Raw genomic sequence first — 17,418 nt, 5'->3', positions numbered from 1 at the left:
ATTACTTGGTATTTGGATACTTTCTAAATTTTCCTTACATTAATCTTTTCTCACTTACCTTTAGCACAAATTCCCCCAAGAATTACTCAATAATCAAAGTAAATAAGTATATTATATAAAATAAGTATATTTTAATGTAAAAAATTAAATGTTGTGGGCATAAAATATTTAGAATTATGGTAGTATCCATTAGAACAAAAAACAAAATTATGGAAGGTGGCGACTTCAGAGAAACGGGATGAGAAGGAGAATTTCACTTCTCACATAGCATCAGTCAGTACAACCTGAGTAAATGTATACTATGTACTATAATCATATGTACTGCTTGAATATTTAAATAATATTTATGGATTCCTTTTTAACATTTATACCCTTTCACCCAGCAACAATTGAGAATGAGCAAAATGATTCATCTACAAGCATGTTCAATGCAGTGCTTATTATAACCATGATGACTAATATAAAAAAGACATAATAATAAGTGTTGACATTAATGTAGAAAAATTGGAACCCTCACACATTGCTGGCAGGAATGCAAAATGGTGCAGCCATTTTAGAAATCAGTTTGACAGATTCTCAAAATGTAAACAAAGTTACAGTATGACCCAGCAATTCTCTTCCTAGGTATTTACCCAAGAGAACTCAAAACACGCCCATACAAAAACTTGTACCGGAACCACAAGATATTACACTTTACATCCATTATAATGGCTAGCATCAAAAAAAAAAAAAGGCAATGATGTGGAGAAATTAGAATACTTGTGCATTGCTGGTAGGAATGTAAAATGGTGCAGCCATTGTGGAAAAGTTTGGCAGTTCCTTATAAAATGCTAAATGTTGAATTACCATATAATCTAACAATTCCACTTCTGAATACGCATCCAAAAGAACTGAAAACATGGACTCAAAATTGATATTTGTACAAATATGCTCGTAGCAGCATTATTCACAATAGCCAGAAAGTGGAAATAACCCAAATATCTACTGATGGATGAATGGATAAACAAAATGTGGTTTATACATACAATGGAATATTAATCAGCCTTAACGAGGAAAGAAATTCTGACACATGCTACAACATGGATGAACTCGGAAGAAAAATGCTAAGTGAACTAAACCACTCACAAAATAGCAAGTATTGTATGATTCCACTTATATTAGGTACCTAAAATAAATTCATAGAGACAGAAAGTAGAATAGAGGTTACGGGGCTGGAGGCCGGGGAGAATGGAGAGTTACTGTTTATTAGACACAGAGATTCTGTTTGAGATGATAAAAAATTCTGGAAATGGACAATGGTGAAGGTTGTATAACACTGTGAATGTACTTATTGTCACTGACTTACATACACTAAAATGGTAAATTTTATGTTATGTATATTTACCACATTTAAAAAAGGCAACAACAAAAAACTCATACATGAATTTCTGTAACAGTATAATTCATAGTAGCCAAAAAATAAACATTCCAAATGTCCATCACCTGATAAACTGATAAATAAAATGTGATCTATTTATACAATGAAATATAACTCAGCAATAAAAAGGAATAAAGTGTTGATTCATGCAACGCATGGATGAACCTTGAAAACATTTAGCTAAGTGAAAGAAAACAGACGCAAAGGCCACGTAGTATAGGATTCCATTCACATAAAATGCCCAAAACAGGCAAATGTATAGAGACATAAAGTAGATCAGTGTTTGCCTGGGGAGACAGGGAAATGAAATGACTGCTAATGGGTATGGGGTTTCTTTTTGGAATAATGAAAACACTTTAAACTTACATAACGGTGATGACTGCCTAACTCTAAATAATGAAAATACTAAAACCTCTTAACTGTACAATTTATATTAATTTTATGATACATGAATTATATTTCACTAAAAATGTTACCAAAAAAAGTGACTCTTCATCAGAAAAAGTTTAGGGACTCTTTAATTTAGGACTCTAAGAGGAAGCTACTGTGGCAAACACTCCTGTACCATCTCAGTGAAGGGAGTGTCTCACCATGAAGGGTCCAAACCACCCCCTGGATTGTGACAGGGGTAAGAGCTTGCCTTGCCTCTTTAATTACTCATGTTAACTACCATTGTAGGAAAGGAACAGTCTCCTAAACAGTTGCCATGGCAACTCAATAGCAAAAGCACCAAAGAATTAAGGATACAAAGGCTTAGAGGAAAAGTGTTATAGAGAAAATAGTATAAAACCAGAAAATGTGACATCAGATCCCACACCCTTAACAGCTAGCTGTATGACCTAAGATACAAACTCAGTTTCTTCACCTATAAAATGGAGACACCATTTAATCAAAGGAAGCGGCGTGTATTCATACAGCATATGAATTATATTCTGTTCTACCAAACTACCCCTCCCATTCCATCATAACGCCTACAGCTTATCTGAATCTGCCCTTTTCAAGTTTCTATTTCAGGACAGTCTCCATAGAAGACTCCACTGGCATTGAAGCCTTCACTGTTTTCCAAAGGAGAAGAGTGTCAGGGAGCTGCTATTCACACGAACCATTTTGGGGTACATGTGACACAAATCCTCAGACAAATGAGACAACAGTATAATGAGGAAAAAACTAAAGTTAGAGGACAAGAGAAAACATGAGTATAGGAATACTAAGCCAACTTCATTTAGTCAAGAATAAATCTTTCGAGCGGCCAGTTTGCTCAGGGGTTAGAGTGCAGTGCTCATAATACCCAGATGGCAGGTTCGAGTTGCACACGGGCCAGTGAGCTGCACCCTCCACAACTAGATAGAAAAACAACGACTTACAGCTGAGCTGAGCTGCCCTCCACAACTAGATTGGGAAAAAAACGACGACTTGACTTGCAGCTGATGGGTCCTAGAAAAACACACTGTTCCCCAATATTCCCCAATTTAAAAAATATTGAAAAAAAGAATAAATCTTTAAAGAGAAAATAAGCACTCAAATGTTTTCTTTAAATAAAAAGGATTCAAATGAAATAATACAATAGCCCTAGAATTAAGCAATTAGCAATCATTACCAGCAACTTATTAGATGGTCTGCATGACTTCCCGTAACTATTCAACTTCAAAATAGCACTCACACCCGAGCACACGGAGATAAATTTCTAAAACACTTATGAGAGGATGAGTCCCAGATTGGAATTTTTTTTTTTAATTCATGAAGCCTCTCAGTCTATCAAGTAAGCTAAGTAAACTTCACTAATTTTCAAAATTCTTAAGATCCAATCCTTTTCTATAATTACATAATTCTAAGAAATGTAAGATTATAGTTGAAAAAGACCACTTAGGACCCAGAATATATGTAATCAGCTAAACTGAAATGCAAAATACAGAGAAACTATAAAGGACACCCAATTACTAAACTTTTAAAAATTACTTTTGTGTCTTAAAGTGGTCAGGGTCTAAGATGTATTATTGCTTGAGTCAAATCAAAATATGAAAGCTGCACTACGGGAGAAATCAATAAAAGCCCAAAGGCTGTTACGTAAACATCTTAAACATATTATTTCTACTGCACACGGTATTGTTCAAACCTGAGTCTGCTAGCAGTATTAAACAGAGCCAAGGGATAAGATGGACTCAGAATCATCACTGAATGTATTCCTAGCATTCAAAAACACAAAAACAGAACGGCGATATTTCCTCAAATATTTCCACATTTGCTTATTCAAAAGTTCCTAAGCACGACCTACTTCTTTTCAAGAGGTCATCTTTCTCCTTCCCTTTACAGTTCAACTCCCTGCAAACAGTCTCCCCTCCTCTGCACTAACTCCTCATTTACTCAAACTCTCCATCACTCTACTAAAACCGCTCCAAGAAATCACTGGTCATCTTTCTCAGTCCTCATCCTCTTTACATACTTTGCAAAGTTAGCCTCTGTCCTTAAAACACTCCTTCAGTTTCCAGTAATTCTATTATACCTCTCTCTAAACCACGCTCTGAATTATTTCCTTCCCTGATAAAAGTATTTTTATTCAAACCTTCAATAAACGTGTACTGAGCACCTACTACATGACAGCCACAAAGTCCACGCTCTCATGGAGTCTAGACTTTAGCTGGCTATTCCAGGGTGTTAGCCCAGGTCCTACGAGCATATCTAAAACCCCTTGAAGAGAGGTGGGAGCAGCTCTTTCTAAAGTGCAATCCATTCAGAGTTGTTTGGAATGGAAACCACTATCAGCACAGATTAACCATGACAGGCCAGACTGACCATGCATGTATTATATCCAGGCACAAACCTCTGATCAATTATTTAAAACTTGAAAATGACCAACTAACTAGTTGTAAGCACAAACAAATTGTGTAACAGTGAGTAAGAGTGGCAAGTTGCACGTGCTGAGCTGTGATTTCATAACTTACTTTGTGCCACCATATTTCTGGTTATTTCTTAATGCTCAGGGCATGAGACATCAGCACCAAAGCTTTGTCTTAACTTATTTTGCTACTGTTGTTCCCACATTGGTTACAAATTACTAGGACTGGAAAACTTTCTAATTCATTCCTGAATATTTTGTGTTACATTTGACATGTTACATTTGGGTTACATTTCCATTAGATGTGGAAATAAGACAACTTTGTTACAGATTAACTCATACAGTAGATACAGATGGAGTGCAACAAACATAAGGTATACTGCAACTTATTTTTAGATACCAATCTCAAACTATTATAAAAACTTTCTGACAACAAACAGTATGATGGCGCATTCAGAAATGACCATGATCACATGAGAGCACGAGCTAATCACGGAAATCTTGAAGATAATCTGGATTTTTTGTCAGAATCACACTTGACGGTATTTTAACAAGACGTGTATTTGCATGCTAAAGGGGAAAATGCCCCAGTTACCAGCTTAAAAAAATTAGTGAAACTTTTTATCAGAATCAGATCAAAAGCAGCTTTGGGAGTCCCCTTTCAAACAAAGTAATCCTCTCCAGAATTTGTGTTTAACCAGGATCTTGTGCCAAGTAAAGAAGATGCTAAATCTAGTCTTCTAGGCTTGACAGCCAAACAAACACGATAACTACAGTATTTCAGCACTGTGCAATTGCAAAAGAAATAGACATCACAAAATGTTGTTCTGCAAACTACTAAAATTAACTACAAATGAAACAGATGCTTTAAATCTTCATAGCCTTATTTTTGACCCATAATCCATGTAGATCAAATTACACCAAGGGTGCCCCTTCCTCTGCTAAGAAAAAACTCAGGAATTTTTGCCTAAAAGAAAAAACCAAGCAAGCAAAAATAAAAAAAACTTCTCATAATTTTACTATATGTGAACGTTGCAATGCCTTTGATGTAGGACTTGGCTTACAAAATAGAAGAATCTCTTCTCTACTAGTGAGAAGTTAACTTTAGAAAGTGCTCTAAATCCTTTTCTCTTCCATGCCTCCTCAAAATAAAGACACTAACACACAGTTCTTTTCTATACATTTGAAGAGACTTTCCAGCACTTTTAATGCACAAAGAAATGCATCAGGGTCCCCCAAATACACCAAAGCAGCAGTTTGTTTGGAAACTGAAAACAGATTGTATTTTTTGCCTAAGAGAAAGAATGGAATGAAGACAGCACAAGTCCACACAAAACAGCACACTTCCTATTAGAAATTTCCACTTTATCCAAAATGCAATGAGAAAAGAAATACCACCAATATTCCTTTTCTTGAAACCCTTATTTTTGGAAACTAAAAGAACAATTACTGCAAATGAGGTGACAACACTTCACAACATTTACACAATTCTTTCCAAGGGTACTTGACCAATGGAGACCATAATTTGGCAAAGAAGTCCATGATACATGTATTTTTTACCTGGATTCCAACCAATGATAATTTATTTGGTAAAAGAGGATCTCATTTATTTTCATATCAGTGGCCAAATCTAAATGGAATCTACAAAATAAAGCTCAAAAATTTCTGGTATTCAATTACATATCTATAGAGGGTACCAAAAAAATGTATACACATTTTAAGAAAGGAAAAAACTATTAAAATTGTAATACTCAATATATACCGATAACAAAATATGAATATACATCATGTTTGATTTCAGCAATTATAAGAGGTGCTCAAAGTGGTTACCATCAACATCCAGAAACTTCTGATTACGGTGAACTACTGCTTGAGCAACGTTGACCAAAGTGTCCACCTGTATACATTTTTTTGATACCCCCACCATCTATGAGATAAATACACCCTTCTACGTGTCACTTATTTTTCACTGTACATACTAGAAATGTTTACATTTACTATTAAAGAATGCCAAGCACATCCATCACCAATTGGAGAGCTTTGCAGGGGATTTGTGATTTCCATGTTGTCCTTTCTCAAAACCCAATCTGGTTTCAGTCCTGAAACTATTCTGGTTCTTACAGGTGTTTCTGGGATAAAGGGAGTGATTATAGAAGAATTCTTATTTAGCTTATATTAAAGTATTCTTTCGGTATTCATTCTATGTTTATCAGCTGCAAGTTTGTAGAGACTATAAACACAGTCAACAACTTTGGACCTATTTGGAAAAGCAGAGGCTTGATTTGTTGGCATCAGTCAACAGCTAACAAACAACAAGTTTTGGTGAAAGTGCTTCCGCTCTTGTCTGCAACTTTGTCACCAGGCTTTTCTCAGTACATCTGCAAAAGCACCAACAGCGTTATCTACATGTGTCACTTTTATACTTTAAAACAAAGGCTAGAAACTCTTTAAAGGGGAAATAACCACAAGGGAGTTATTTTCAAAGCAAGCTTCTTACTTCTCCAACATCACTGAATAAAAATAATAAATTACTGATTAATTACAGATAAAGTTATTAACACTGTGTAATTGTATGTTCTAATTAAATATCATTGCGCTCTCACAGTCTGTAAATAAGTAAATCAAAATAAGTTATGATTCTATTTTTATATATGATATAGAGATCCTAACGTAATTATATTACTAGTTACATTTTTACATATATTTAATATATAACATTATATAAATGCATTTACATACATAACATATATTAGCTATATATTATCTAGATGATATATGCAACTATGATATTATGATATCTTAAGATTAAAAAATAACAATCTATTTAAGTGATTTTTGGCAAGGGATACAAGAACACATTATGAAAACAAAAGAGGTACAAAGCGAGTGAGACGTGATACAGAGCATCATGTACTACAGTTACGTCTCTTGGGTTTTCACAGCGTGTTCTCATATTACCAGACAGACAATGTGGTACGGCTTCTGCATCTCCTTACAGGTGTCACAGGTAGCAATACACACATACCTTCCATAATGCACATCTCTGAATAGTGTATCTTTCAAAACACATATTTGAGTATAGGATTAGCATATTTTTAATTGGGCTCTCTCTAGGTATCTGTTGAAGTATATGTAAAATATACAAGGTACATGTAATCAACTTTGGAAAGACCACAGGGCTTAAAGAGACGTGAGTTTAAGTTCCAGATTTTCCACTAACTAGGTTTGTCACCTGGCCACCCTAAGCCTGTCCTCTCATCTCTAAAAAGGCAACAAGTCACAACTTCCCTTTCTCATAGAATTGTTGTAAGAGCCAAGTGAGATGGTATATATAGGCATTATATAAAGAACAAAGTTTTATGCAAATATATAGTATTTTCTAATATCTTCTTGCTGAAATTATTAAATACCACCATAGCAATTAGTTTTATAAACAACTGCTGATAAGAAAAGCACACACTACAGCATTCCCACCCAACTATGAAATGCGATGTCAGCTTAAGGATAAGAAAAAACTCCTAACTTCAAGAAAAAGGAAGAAGATTTGAAACAAATGATTTATTAGTCATCATTTTATCAACTCAGGTCAAAAGATTAGAGCCTTAAAAACAAACATACATTAAATTTCAGGAAATACCTTTTCTTTTCATTGGCTCTTAACTTACTGCTCTTGCATTTCCACAAGAAACAACTGATTCTTATGAGCCTAACAGGAAGGACTGATTTGTTTTCCATTTGTAATTTTCAATACCTAAATAAGTCACTTCAAGCACTGCTCTCTGCTAGAGCATGTAATTTCCAAAAACGCCAGTATTAAGACATCTTTAGAAAATATCTTCACATATTATTCCTAGGGCTAAAATGATGAAAAAATTGAAGTTCCCAAGCAAGGCAGAACAATGCACAATTCTGGTTTTAAATTTGTTTCAAATTTTTTCTAAAACACTACTTAGCAGCTTGAATATAAGCAATATTTAATGTTTGCTGAATGAATTATGAATGTTTTGCTAAACTTTAGATTGCTTTTGATACATTGGGGGGGGGGAAGGGTACTGTCTTTAGTTTTTGGTTTATACCAAGTAGGATCCGCATGTAAGCATAAGCAACAGAAATGATCTGCCAAGCATATTTTATCAATTCTGTTCAGAAAACACCTACCGAGTCATAAACTGGCTGTGTACCGCAGTACACTTAATCAGTGCTCCAGAATCACCTGAATTGCCTCACTGTACTTCGATAGCGAAAACACCTGTACTCTCTGCAGTGAGTACAAATAAATGTTAATATATTAATTAAATCCTAGAAGAGAATTATTATTTAGGATTTGCCTCTAAAAACAGCAAAATCTGAATTACAATAAAAACATTAATGTAAACAGTATAAACAAAATAAGTCTTCTTAATTTCTAATCTTTGTCTGCCCCCTGCTTATCGTTTAAAAAATTGAACAGTTGTCACTTAAAAACCCCTAATTCAGGACAATAAGGTTCATTTTCTCTTCATTTTTTGTAAGCTAATATCTAGTCTTCCCAGAACCAGAAGCTGTCAATATTCTTCTTAAACAACGGGTTCCATTCTCTTTCATATTAAATGTATTTCTTTACTGATTATATCATGTCTAATATAGCAATCACCTACTCCTAAAGTGACATTTTAATATTCTCCTCATATTTAAATGCTTACGAAATGGTAAGCACTGAGAGTACTATTCACAAAGTACACAAAACTTTGAAAATGACCCTATTATTCTCAAACAATTCCTATTCACATCTTAAATGAACAATGGAAGCTTCTCTATATAACTGACACTTTCACAATTTTAAGAAAAGTTTAGCATTAATTTAAGAAGATTTTACAACCTTGGTGCAGCCACTGTGGGAGGCAGTGTGGAGGTTCCTCAAACTATTAAGAATAGAACTACCATAAGACCCAGCAATCCCTCTCCTGGGTATGTACCCAAAAAAATCTGAAAACATTTATCCACAAAGATATATGTTCTCTGATATTCACTGCAGCTTTATTTACGGTGGCCAAGACATGGAAACAACCATAGTGTCCTTTGATGGATGATTGGATAAAGAAGTTGTGGTATATATACACAATGGAATACTATTCTGCAATAAGAAAAGATGAAATAGTGCCATTTGTGACAACATGGATGGATTGTGAGATTATTATGCTAAGCAAAATAAGTCAGACAGAAAAAGTCGAGAACCATGTAACTTCACTCATATGTGGAATATAAAACTGTAGGCAACAAAGGAACAAGACAAACAAATCAAAAAACAAAAACACATGGGCACAGACAACAGTTTAGTGGTCACCAGAGGGAACTCAAATATACATCGTCTAGAACCTTGATAACTAGAATGTGGTCCACGAACTAGCAGAAATGCCATCACCCAGGAGCTAATCAGTCAGAAATAAAGAATCTCATGTCCCAAGCAAATCTACTAAATCAGAATCTGCATTTTCACAAGATCCTCAGGTAAACCCAATACACATTTAAATTTTGAGAAGCACTGATCTAGAACCTAACTGAAAACCAATATATAAGTCAAAGTGACATCTCATACTTTTAAGATTTTCAGGCCACATCCTGAGCCTTTGTATTTACAAATGTATACACAATTTTAACAAATTCAACTACCTAGTTTCTCAGATTAGGAACAAACTGGGAGATACCACTAACAACAAAGAAAGGAAATGGGAAAAACTAATAAAAGCATTCTCAAAAAGGGATGGTTGTATGGGGACATTTAACAGCAACAATGCACCCTACCCGCCTAGATAGGCCCCAAAGGTCTCACTGTATTACAGAATTCTAACAGTAATTGATGTTCTTTAACATGCTTCTCCTAACTAGATCACAAATTCCTTGAGGACAGAGACCTAGTTTTATTCTTATCACTTACTATTTGTAAACTTGATAACCCTAAGTCACTAAGATGAGTTTAGGTTAGGCAATGAGATGTATTAACAGAAAATTTTCCATCTGAAAGTTACAATAAAAATGTAATAGCATTTTTTTTTTAAAGTAAACCCTCCCCATTCCATAACAACCTATTCACCAAGCACTCTTAAAGGAAAGGCTTTACCGAACCTAGGGCTCCAATTCTGAATGTCCCTTCTGACTCTATTCACTCATTTCTAGGGGACCAGTGAGTAGTGAGTAGAGAAAAAGGAGCAATTAGAAAAGAATGGACGGGGGGCCGGCCCTGTGGCTCGGCGGTTAGAGCTCCGTGCTCCTAACTCCGAAGGCTGCCGGTTCGATTCCCACATGGGCCAGTGGGCTCTCAACCATAAGGTTGCCAGTTCAATCCCTCGACTCCTGCAAGGGATGGTGGGCTGTGCCCCCTGCAACTAGCAATGGCAACTGGACCTGGAGCTGAGCTGCACCCTCCACAACTAAGACTGAAAGGACAACAACTTGAAGCTGAACGGCCTCCACAACTAGGATTGAAAGGACAACAACTTGACTTGGAAAAAAGTCCTGGAAGTCCACACTGTTCCCCAATAAAGTCGTGTTCCCCTTCCCCAATAAAAATCTTTAAAAGAAAAGAAAAGAAAAGAAAAGAATGGAGGGAGAGTAGAAATCACAGAACACCTCCATTCATGAAAAAAAAAAAAGCAAAATAAGAAAGCCACACCAAAGAGAACAAATGCTACCTCTAGCAATCATTCATTCCATGTTCCTTGCCCCTGCGAACCAGGCTCGTGCTCACTCACAATCCTAACCAAAGAACTCCTCAAAGACACTTAACTCTACAAACATTTCCCCTCCTGGCCTTCAATCAACTGATTCCAGTTTATGATACAACAATTCATTCTTCCCAAACAGCAAACTTCACGAAGTTGTCGTCATTACTCTCCAAACAAGTCATTAGTTTTCTTGCCTATGTCTTTGTTCATGCTATTACTCCATTCAGAGACGGTTTCCATCTGTTAATCTGACTGTATTATCCAATATGTTAGTCAGTAGCCACGTGTGGCTACTTAACATTTGAAATATGGCAACACCAAATTGAGATGTAGGGTAAATGTAAAATACACATTGCGTTTTGAAGACTTGGTACAAAATAGATGTAAAATTACCTAATTCTATTTTGATAGGTTTGATTAAATAAAATGGATAATTAAAATTTATTTCACCTGCTTCTTTTTTAGTTTTTAATATGGCTATTAGAAAATTTGAAATTACACATTACACTTCTATTGGGCAGCACTGATCTAAGTCCTCCTGTTTCACGGCCTCATTCAAACACCTCTGCGTCCATGAATTTCTCTGCTACTGTATTATCAATCCCTTTCAGTGATTTCCCTTTCTTTCTTGGGGATTAAAGTCCATGTCTACAAATGCCCTGTATTATTTTTAGGCAAACAAGCGTGCCAGTGAGCAGTATGCACACGACGAACAAGGAAATCTAAAACGAACATAGGTGATCAATACATTTAGAGCAAGTGTAAAAAATTCGACAGGCCTCTAAAGGTTCCGTATTTTATGCTGTCCCTCAACATGTATTGTGAAGATCAACTCTTTCAACAACGGGAGCTTTTCCCCAAACTTAACGACACCGGGTGACGCAAGTCTAGCACACAATTACTGGGGCTGCTCCCCACAGCCCCGTGCACACGTCGGGCAAGCACGCCGAGGAGCAGGAGCACATGGCATCCATCCAAAGCTGCGAAGACCGAGCTGGGAGGAAAGTGGCAGGGAGGCAAAGGACGGCTGCAAGGAGAGAGGCGAACGGTGGAAATGGTCGGAACTCGAAACGAGAAAACAAACAAACAAAAAAAGATTTAAAAAAATCTCAACTATTTCGGAGGGATCCTCCCTGGGAGTGTCCCTCAACCTCTGAACCCGCAGGCCAACATCCTCGCAGGCGTCATTTCAAGCGATCTGTGCCTTAAATGGTACTAGTGCCTCGGGTCCGCATCCGCGAAACTTCCCAACCGGCCTCCTCTCACTCCCCCGGCCGGGGACTCCGGCCAAACCCAGCCCCGCAGCCACCCTCTCCAACGCATCCTGGAAACCCGCGGACGAAGCTAGAGGACCGGGCTGAGGCCCAGCAGCTGGCCGACCCGCCTCTCCCCGCGAGCCCGGCTTCAGCCCCTCGGGCAGCGGGCTGGCTGAGGGGAGCCGGCGAGCAGAGGGGGCGGGGCAGGGCGCCGCACTCGGTCGGGGACGGGTCCTCCGCTTCCATGCCGGCGCCCGTCGGCGCCTCAGAGACAGGAGGGCGGTGAGAAGGAAGAATGGAGGGGCAGTGAGAATCGGCTCCGGGCTTTCACTCACCAGCGGTCGTCGCTCGGCGTTGACAGTGGCAGGACCTCTTCTCCTTCCGCCATTGCTGTTGACGTCCACGTCACTTTGCCGAAAAGTGGACCGAGACCGACTCTGAGACCCAATGTCGTAAAAGGTCCTCGGAAGCCTGGAACCGAGCTTCTGGAGAGGGAAAGGAAGAGGGAGGAGGCAAGGGGCTGGAGGAACGCAACGTCACGACCAGCAGGGCCACACGCAGCTGTGGGGGAGGAGACTTAGTGGCGACGGCTGCCCCGGCAAAAACTACATGTCCCAGAATGCCGCGGGAGTCTCCGGCTGGGCGGGGTGGGCGAAGCTTGGTGAGGGAGCATCTCCCGGTAGGACGCCTTCATTAGCGTCGCTTCTGGGCGTCCAGTTAGTGTTTTCATTCCATCTTGGCGTCGTGCTTAAAGTCAGCATTGAGAGTCCTTAATAGTGATGGAGAAGGGGAGGTGGGAATTTCACAAAGAAGGTGGAGGTAGGGGGGTAGTAGACACGTTTCAGTCATTGCCTACTGTAACAACTGGAATTAAGGAAAGTCGAGTGAAAGAAATGACAAGCCCACTCCTATTTGTGGGGCCCTGTCAAAACTGCGAATGGATGCCACATATTTTATGTCTGAATGCTTAACCTTTTTTTTTTTTTTAAAGCTAAACAGTAAAGGAAATATGTTCCAGCCTTCCACCTTTATAAATAGATCTTCATAACAACCTGGAAGGTCAAGTCCAAATTTAGGATGCTAGAACTCTTGGAGTTCCAAGAGGGAGGGCTGCCACGTTCCTTCACTCCACATGGATGACCACCTCGGCTTCCTCCATCTCCAGGCTCAGATCACACCCCCCCCCCCAATTCACCGGCCTTTTCTCCCCTTCATCATTCGTGGGCCCGGAGGTGGGCACAGACTCAGGAGGATGGACCTACAGAAATACTTCTGCAAGCCCTGAAACAACATTGATGAAGTAGAGCTACATGTAACAATATGGATACATATGAAAAATATGATGTTAAAAGAACAAAACAGTGCCGAAGGATAGGTAATGGGTGGTTTATATTTAGAGTTAAAAATAGACAAGAAAATATATTGTTTATGAATAGACGCATAAGTGCTTTTAAAAAATGCAGGGGAACGATGTATAGAAAAATCGAAATGACAATTGTCAAAGATAAACACAGCCAGACACTAGTCAAAGCAATAAAGACAGATTTTGTTCGGAAACTACCGACAGTAGGAGACAAGATTTCAGTTGAAAATGTTTAGCAATGATATTTTCTGGAATATTGGTATCATCTGTTATTTATGCATCAACCTGTTCAATGTTCTACTGAGTATTCCTTCTGAGGTCATGATATTCACCAAGATGACGTCCTCTTATTCCAGTGGTAATTCTAGGAATCTGGTTGTTAGGTCAAGTCCTTAACCTTGGTATGTCTTTGGTTCCTCTTTCTTGAACAGGTTCCACTGGTTCACTGTCGACCATATTTGCTTGAGTTTGGCTTGTTGATATCCAGGCTGTTGAGTTACTGCTACAGTTCTGATCCTCAGCCCTTCCTCTTGCTCTAGATCAGGTTTGTCCACATTTTCCCCAACATTCCTCATTTTCTGAGATGACAAGGACCACACTGTGCCCACAAAACATTTTCTAGCTGGCTACAAGTTTTCATGGCTGTAACTTTCTGAGTATTTTTGTGCTTTGAAAAAAATCTCAAAGTCCTGCCATTTATCTGGATTGTTACGTGCTTTAAAAAACAGTATAAGCATGGAATGGCAAGTAGAATTTGTTAAATTCTAGTAGATTTCTGCTTTAAAAAAAAGCTTTTCAAGAGCTAGGGAGGATTTTATTATGAAATCATCTGACTGTATTTTCTTATATTACTGCTTTCTCCTAATTGTAAGAAGATTTCAATACTAGGAGCTCCTGCTCTATCTCTTTATATCCCTCTGGAGCAGAGGGAGTTGGAATCTTAGACCTCGTGCTGTGGTAAGGTGATGCTACTGGTGGCGACCATCTGGATCTGTGCACAAGGCAGCCATTCCAAGATGTGTCTCCAAGAAAGACCCATTCAGTCATCTGCATAGGATGTGTTACCTGCCTGCATTTGTGCAGCTAATTGTATTCCCACACCCAAAGAGGAAGCTGTGATGTCATTTCATATCATCTTTGGATAAAATCAACTTGTATATTTTATGGAGAAAAAATTGCTTTTTTGGTTTTGAATGAAACTAAAAAACAAAAATATTTTTTGTTTATTATTTGGTGCTCTGTGCCATATAATTATGTAATTTATATTGTATTGTATGTACTTAATTCATATTATGACACATAGTCTAGTCTCAATAAATATTTGTTAAATGAACTAAGGGGATTTTTATTGGTGTGTTTTTTATTGTTGTTGTTGTTCTTTGCAGTATTTTGGAATGGGCGAAGTCATTCACCTACATAGAAATGGCTAGTTGGGGTCAGGGGCAGGTAGTTGTGAACTCATCTGTATGGTCAATTGTTATGTTAGTGTAATAGAAATTATTTCATTTTTTATTACAATATTATTGTAGCATGTCTTTAAAAAAGAGAGAGAAATGATCATAGTTTCTGATATTTTATTCATATTCAAACAATCTTTTCTTGACTTTCATGCATTCTTAGTAAAAATGAAGACCTAATAAGATGTATTAAACTATTACTGCTTTAAAAATTACCCCAAAACTCAGTGTCTTAAAACAATGAACATTTATTATGTCACAATTTCTGTGAGCTGGATGTTCTGGCTCAGGGACTCTTGATGTTACAGTCAAGACATTGGCCAGGGTTGCAATCATGTAATCATCTGAAGGCTTCAGTGGGACTGGAGGGCCCACGTCCCCGGTGGTTCACTCACATGCCTGACAAGTTGATGTTGGCTGTTGGAAGGACGCCTATGATCCTCTCCAAATGAGGCTTTCAATGGGCTATTTGAAGGTCCTCTTAGCATGGAGCCTGGCTCCCCCTACAATGAGAGTTTAAGAGAGACCAAGATTGAAGCCACAATATTTTTTATGACCTAGCTTCAAAAAGTCACACTCCATCATTTCTGCAATAACCTATTGGTTACATAGGTCAGCTCTATTCAGCATGGGAGGGAACTACAAAAAGGCTTGAATACCCAAAGGCAAGAATCACTAAGGGTCATCTTGGAGGCTGACGGCCACTTGAGGTAGCATTAAATCCTGCACAATCTTCTTGGTTCAATCAAACTTGGTCCTAAGATCCCTGCCCATATCATCTCAGCTCTCCTCAAGCTCTCTCTTCTGAACTTGTGAAAAATGATTAGCAGGCCCTCTCATCTGGGCACTACAGAATCTTGTATTCTTTAACTCTGACAATGGCAACCATTTTTAACTTCTGTCATAGCCTCTGCGATGAGAAATGCATGGCTGAAAGTATGTGGTGCCCAAAAGTTCTTGTTAAATAACAAAACATTGATTTTTGTCTCTTCAAATATCATGTGAGAATTTCAGAATTCTTAACTTTCCCAGGAATTTTCCTTGTTATCTTACAAGGACAAATGTTTCCACAATTACCAAAATTACTTCAGTTATTTGTAACTTTAAAATCCCATCAGGACCTGCATTCCCAGACGCTTTAAACTACTGAAGCCTAACATTTAATTTAATGATGAGCACAACCAAATTAATTCCCATTCGCTGATGATAAGTGAACAGCTAGCAACAATTTCAACATCTGCTATTAATTCATTTTAAAATGTTGAGCAAACAATGATAAAGAGGAGCTAGAAACTGTATTATTTCTCCATTATCCTTCTAGTAGTTGTCTTTGCTAATTGAAGTTGACTCTTCATAGATGATGTATATGGATCCAAAGTAAACATTTGGGCAGAGATTTACCCATTCTTGGGTTTGGGATGGTTGTGGTTTAATGTGGGAGTCTGTTTCACCCTTTCCTCATTCCAAATTAATTCCCTATTGTTCCAGATAAAAGGCTTTCATTAAGGTTGAATCCCTGTTGGTTGGAAACAGGGATAGTAAACAATATATTAGGTGGAACTAACCTTAATTTGAAAGACTTAACTTCTTGCTTTCTGTGAGAACAAACACAAACAATCTGTAAACAGTATCCTTAGAAAACGGCTATGCTATTCATGTATAATCTGTCTCCATTCCCCTCAAACACTTGTACTCAGCCTTCCTCTTAGGCATTTGTCTTGCGAAATAAAATAATTAGCAAGGAACAATTTATTTGTTGGAATTACATGATAGGTACTTTGAACAATATGTATAAAAAATAGGCATATGTTACAATTTCTATGACTGTTATTTGCAGGCTGGTATCTGTAATACCCATGCTAAATTGTACAGATTGTCACTGTTATTTTTAAATTTTAAATTCACACAAGGAGAGTACAAAATTTTTTTAAAAAAAGAATTCTTAAGATATAATGAATATGAAAATACCACAGGTACAAAAGCATTACAAATTTTTAGATAAAGAATCTCTTCTCTATAATTTTGGTCACACGGTGTGTGTTTTTTTCTGGACGCTATCAACTACTTCTCTGTTGTTAATTCCCACCTACAACCTGATAATTCCTAGATTTGTATTTCCAACCTTAGCCTTTCTTTTGTACTTTGCATCTATAGATCTAGCCATCTTCTGGGAACTTGCACTTGGGTGACCTACAAACACTTCAAACTAAACATGCTAAAACCAAATGCATTATGTCTACCTGCTCTCCTATCATTTCTGTAGAAGTGAATGTTTTTATCATATCCAGTCATCTAAACCAGAAACGGGAATTCTTCTAGTTTCTTTCCTCCTTTCCCATAGGTCATCAGGGCCTATGGATTTTTTTCTCCCTAAGTATTTTTCAAGTCTGG

At 37.7% G+C, this 17,418-nt stretch overlaps 1 protein-coding gene across 3 annotated transcripts in view; it reads right to left on the bottom strand.

The window, feature by feature from the left end:
* Positions 1-12,741, bottom strand: part of TBC1D23 (TBC1 domain family member 23) — a 54,007-nt gene extending 41,266 nt beyond the window's left edge. For 2 of the 3 annotated variants that reach the window (XM_081068711.1, XM_081068712.1), the window contains exon 1: positions 12,543-12,741. In XM_081068711.1, coding sequence (XP_080924837.1) covers positions 12,543-12,595 — 53 coding nt within the window. In that variant the 5' untranslated portion in view covers positions 12,596-12,741. The remainder of the gene's footprint in view (positions 1-12,542) is intronic. The other variant, XM_081068713.1, reaches the window with a different exon arrangement.
* Between the last annotated feature and the right edge of the window lie 4,677 nt (positions 12,742-17,418).

This window comes from Rhinolophus hipposideros, assembly GCF_964194185.1.
Source record: "Rhinolophus hipposideros genome assembly, chromosome: 2".
Classification (NCBI taxonomy): Eukaryota; Metazoa; Chordata; class Mammalia; order Chiroptera; family Rhinolophidae; genus Rhinolophus; species Rhinolophus hipposideros.
The sequence above is the reverse complement of the archived record's forward strand: the minus strand, read 5'-3'. Positions and strand labels throughout refer to the sequence as shown.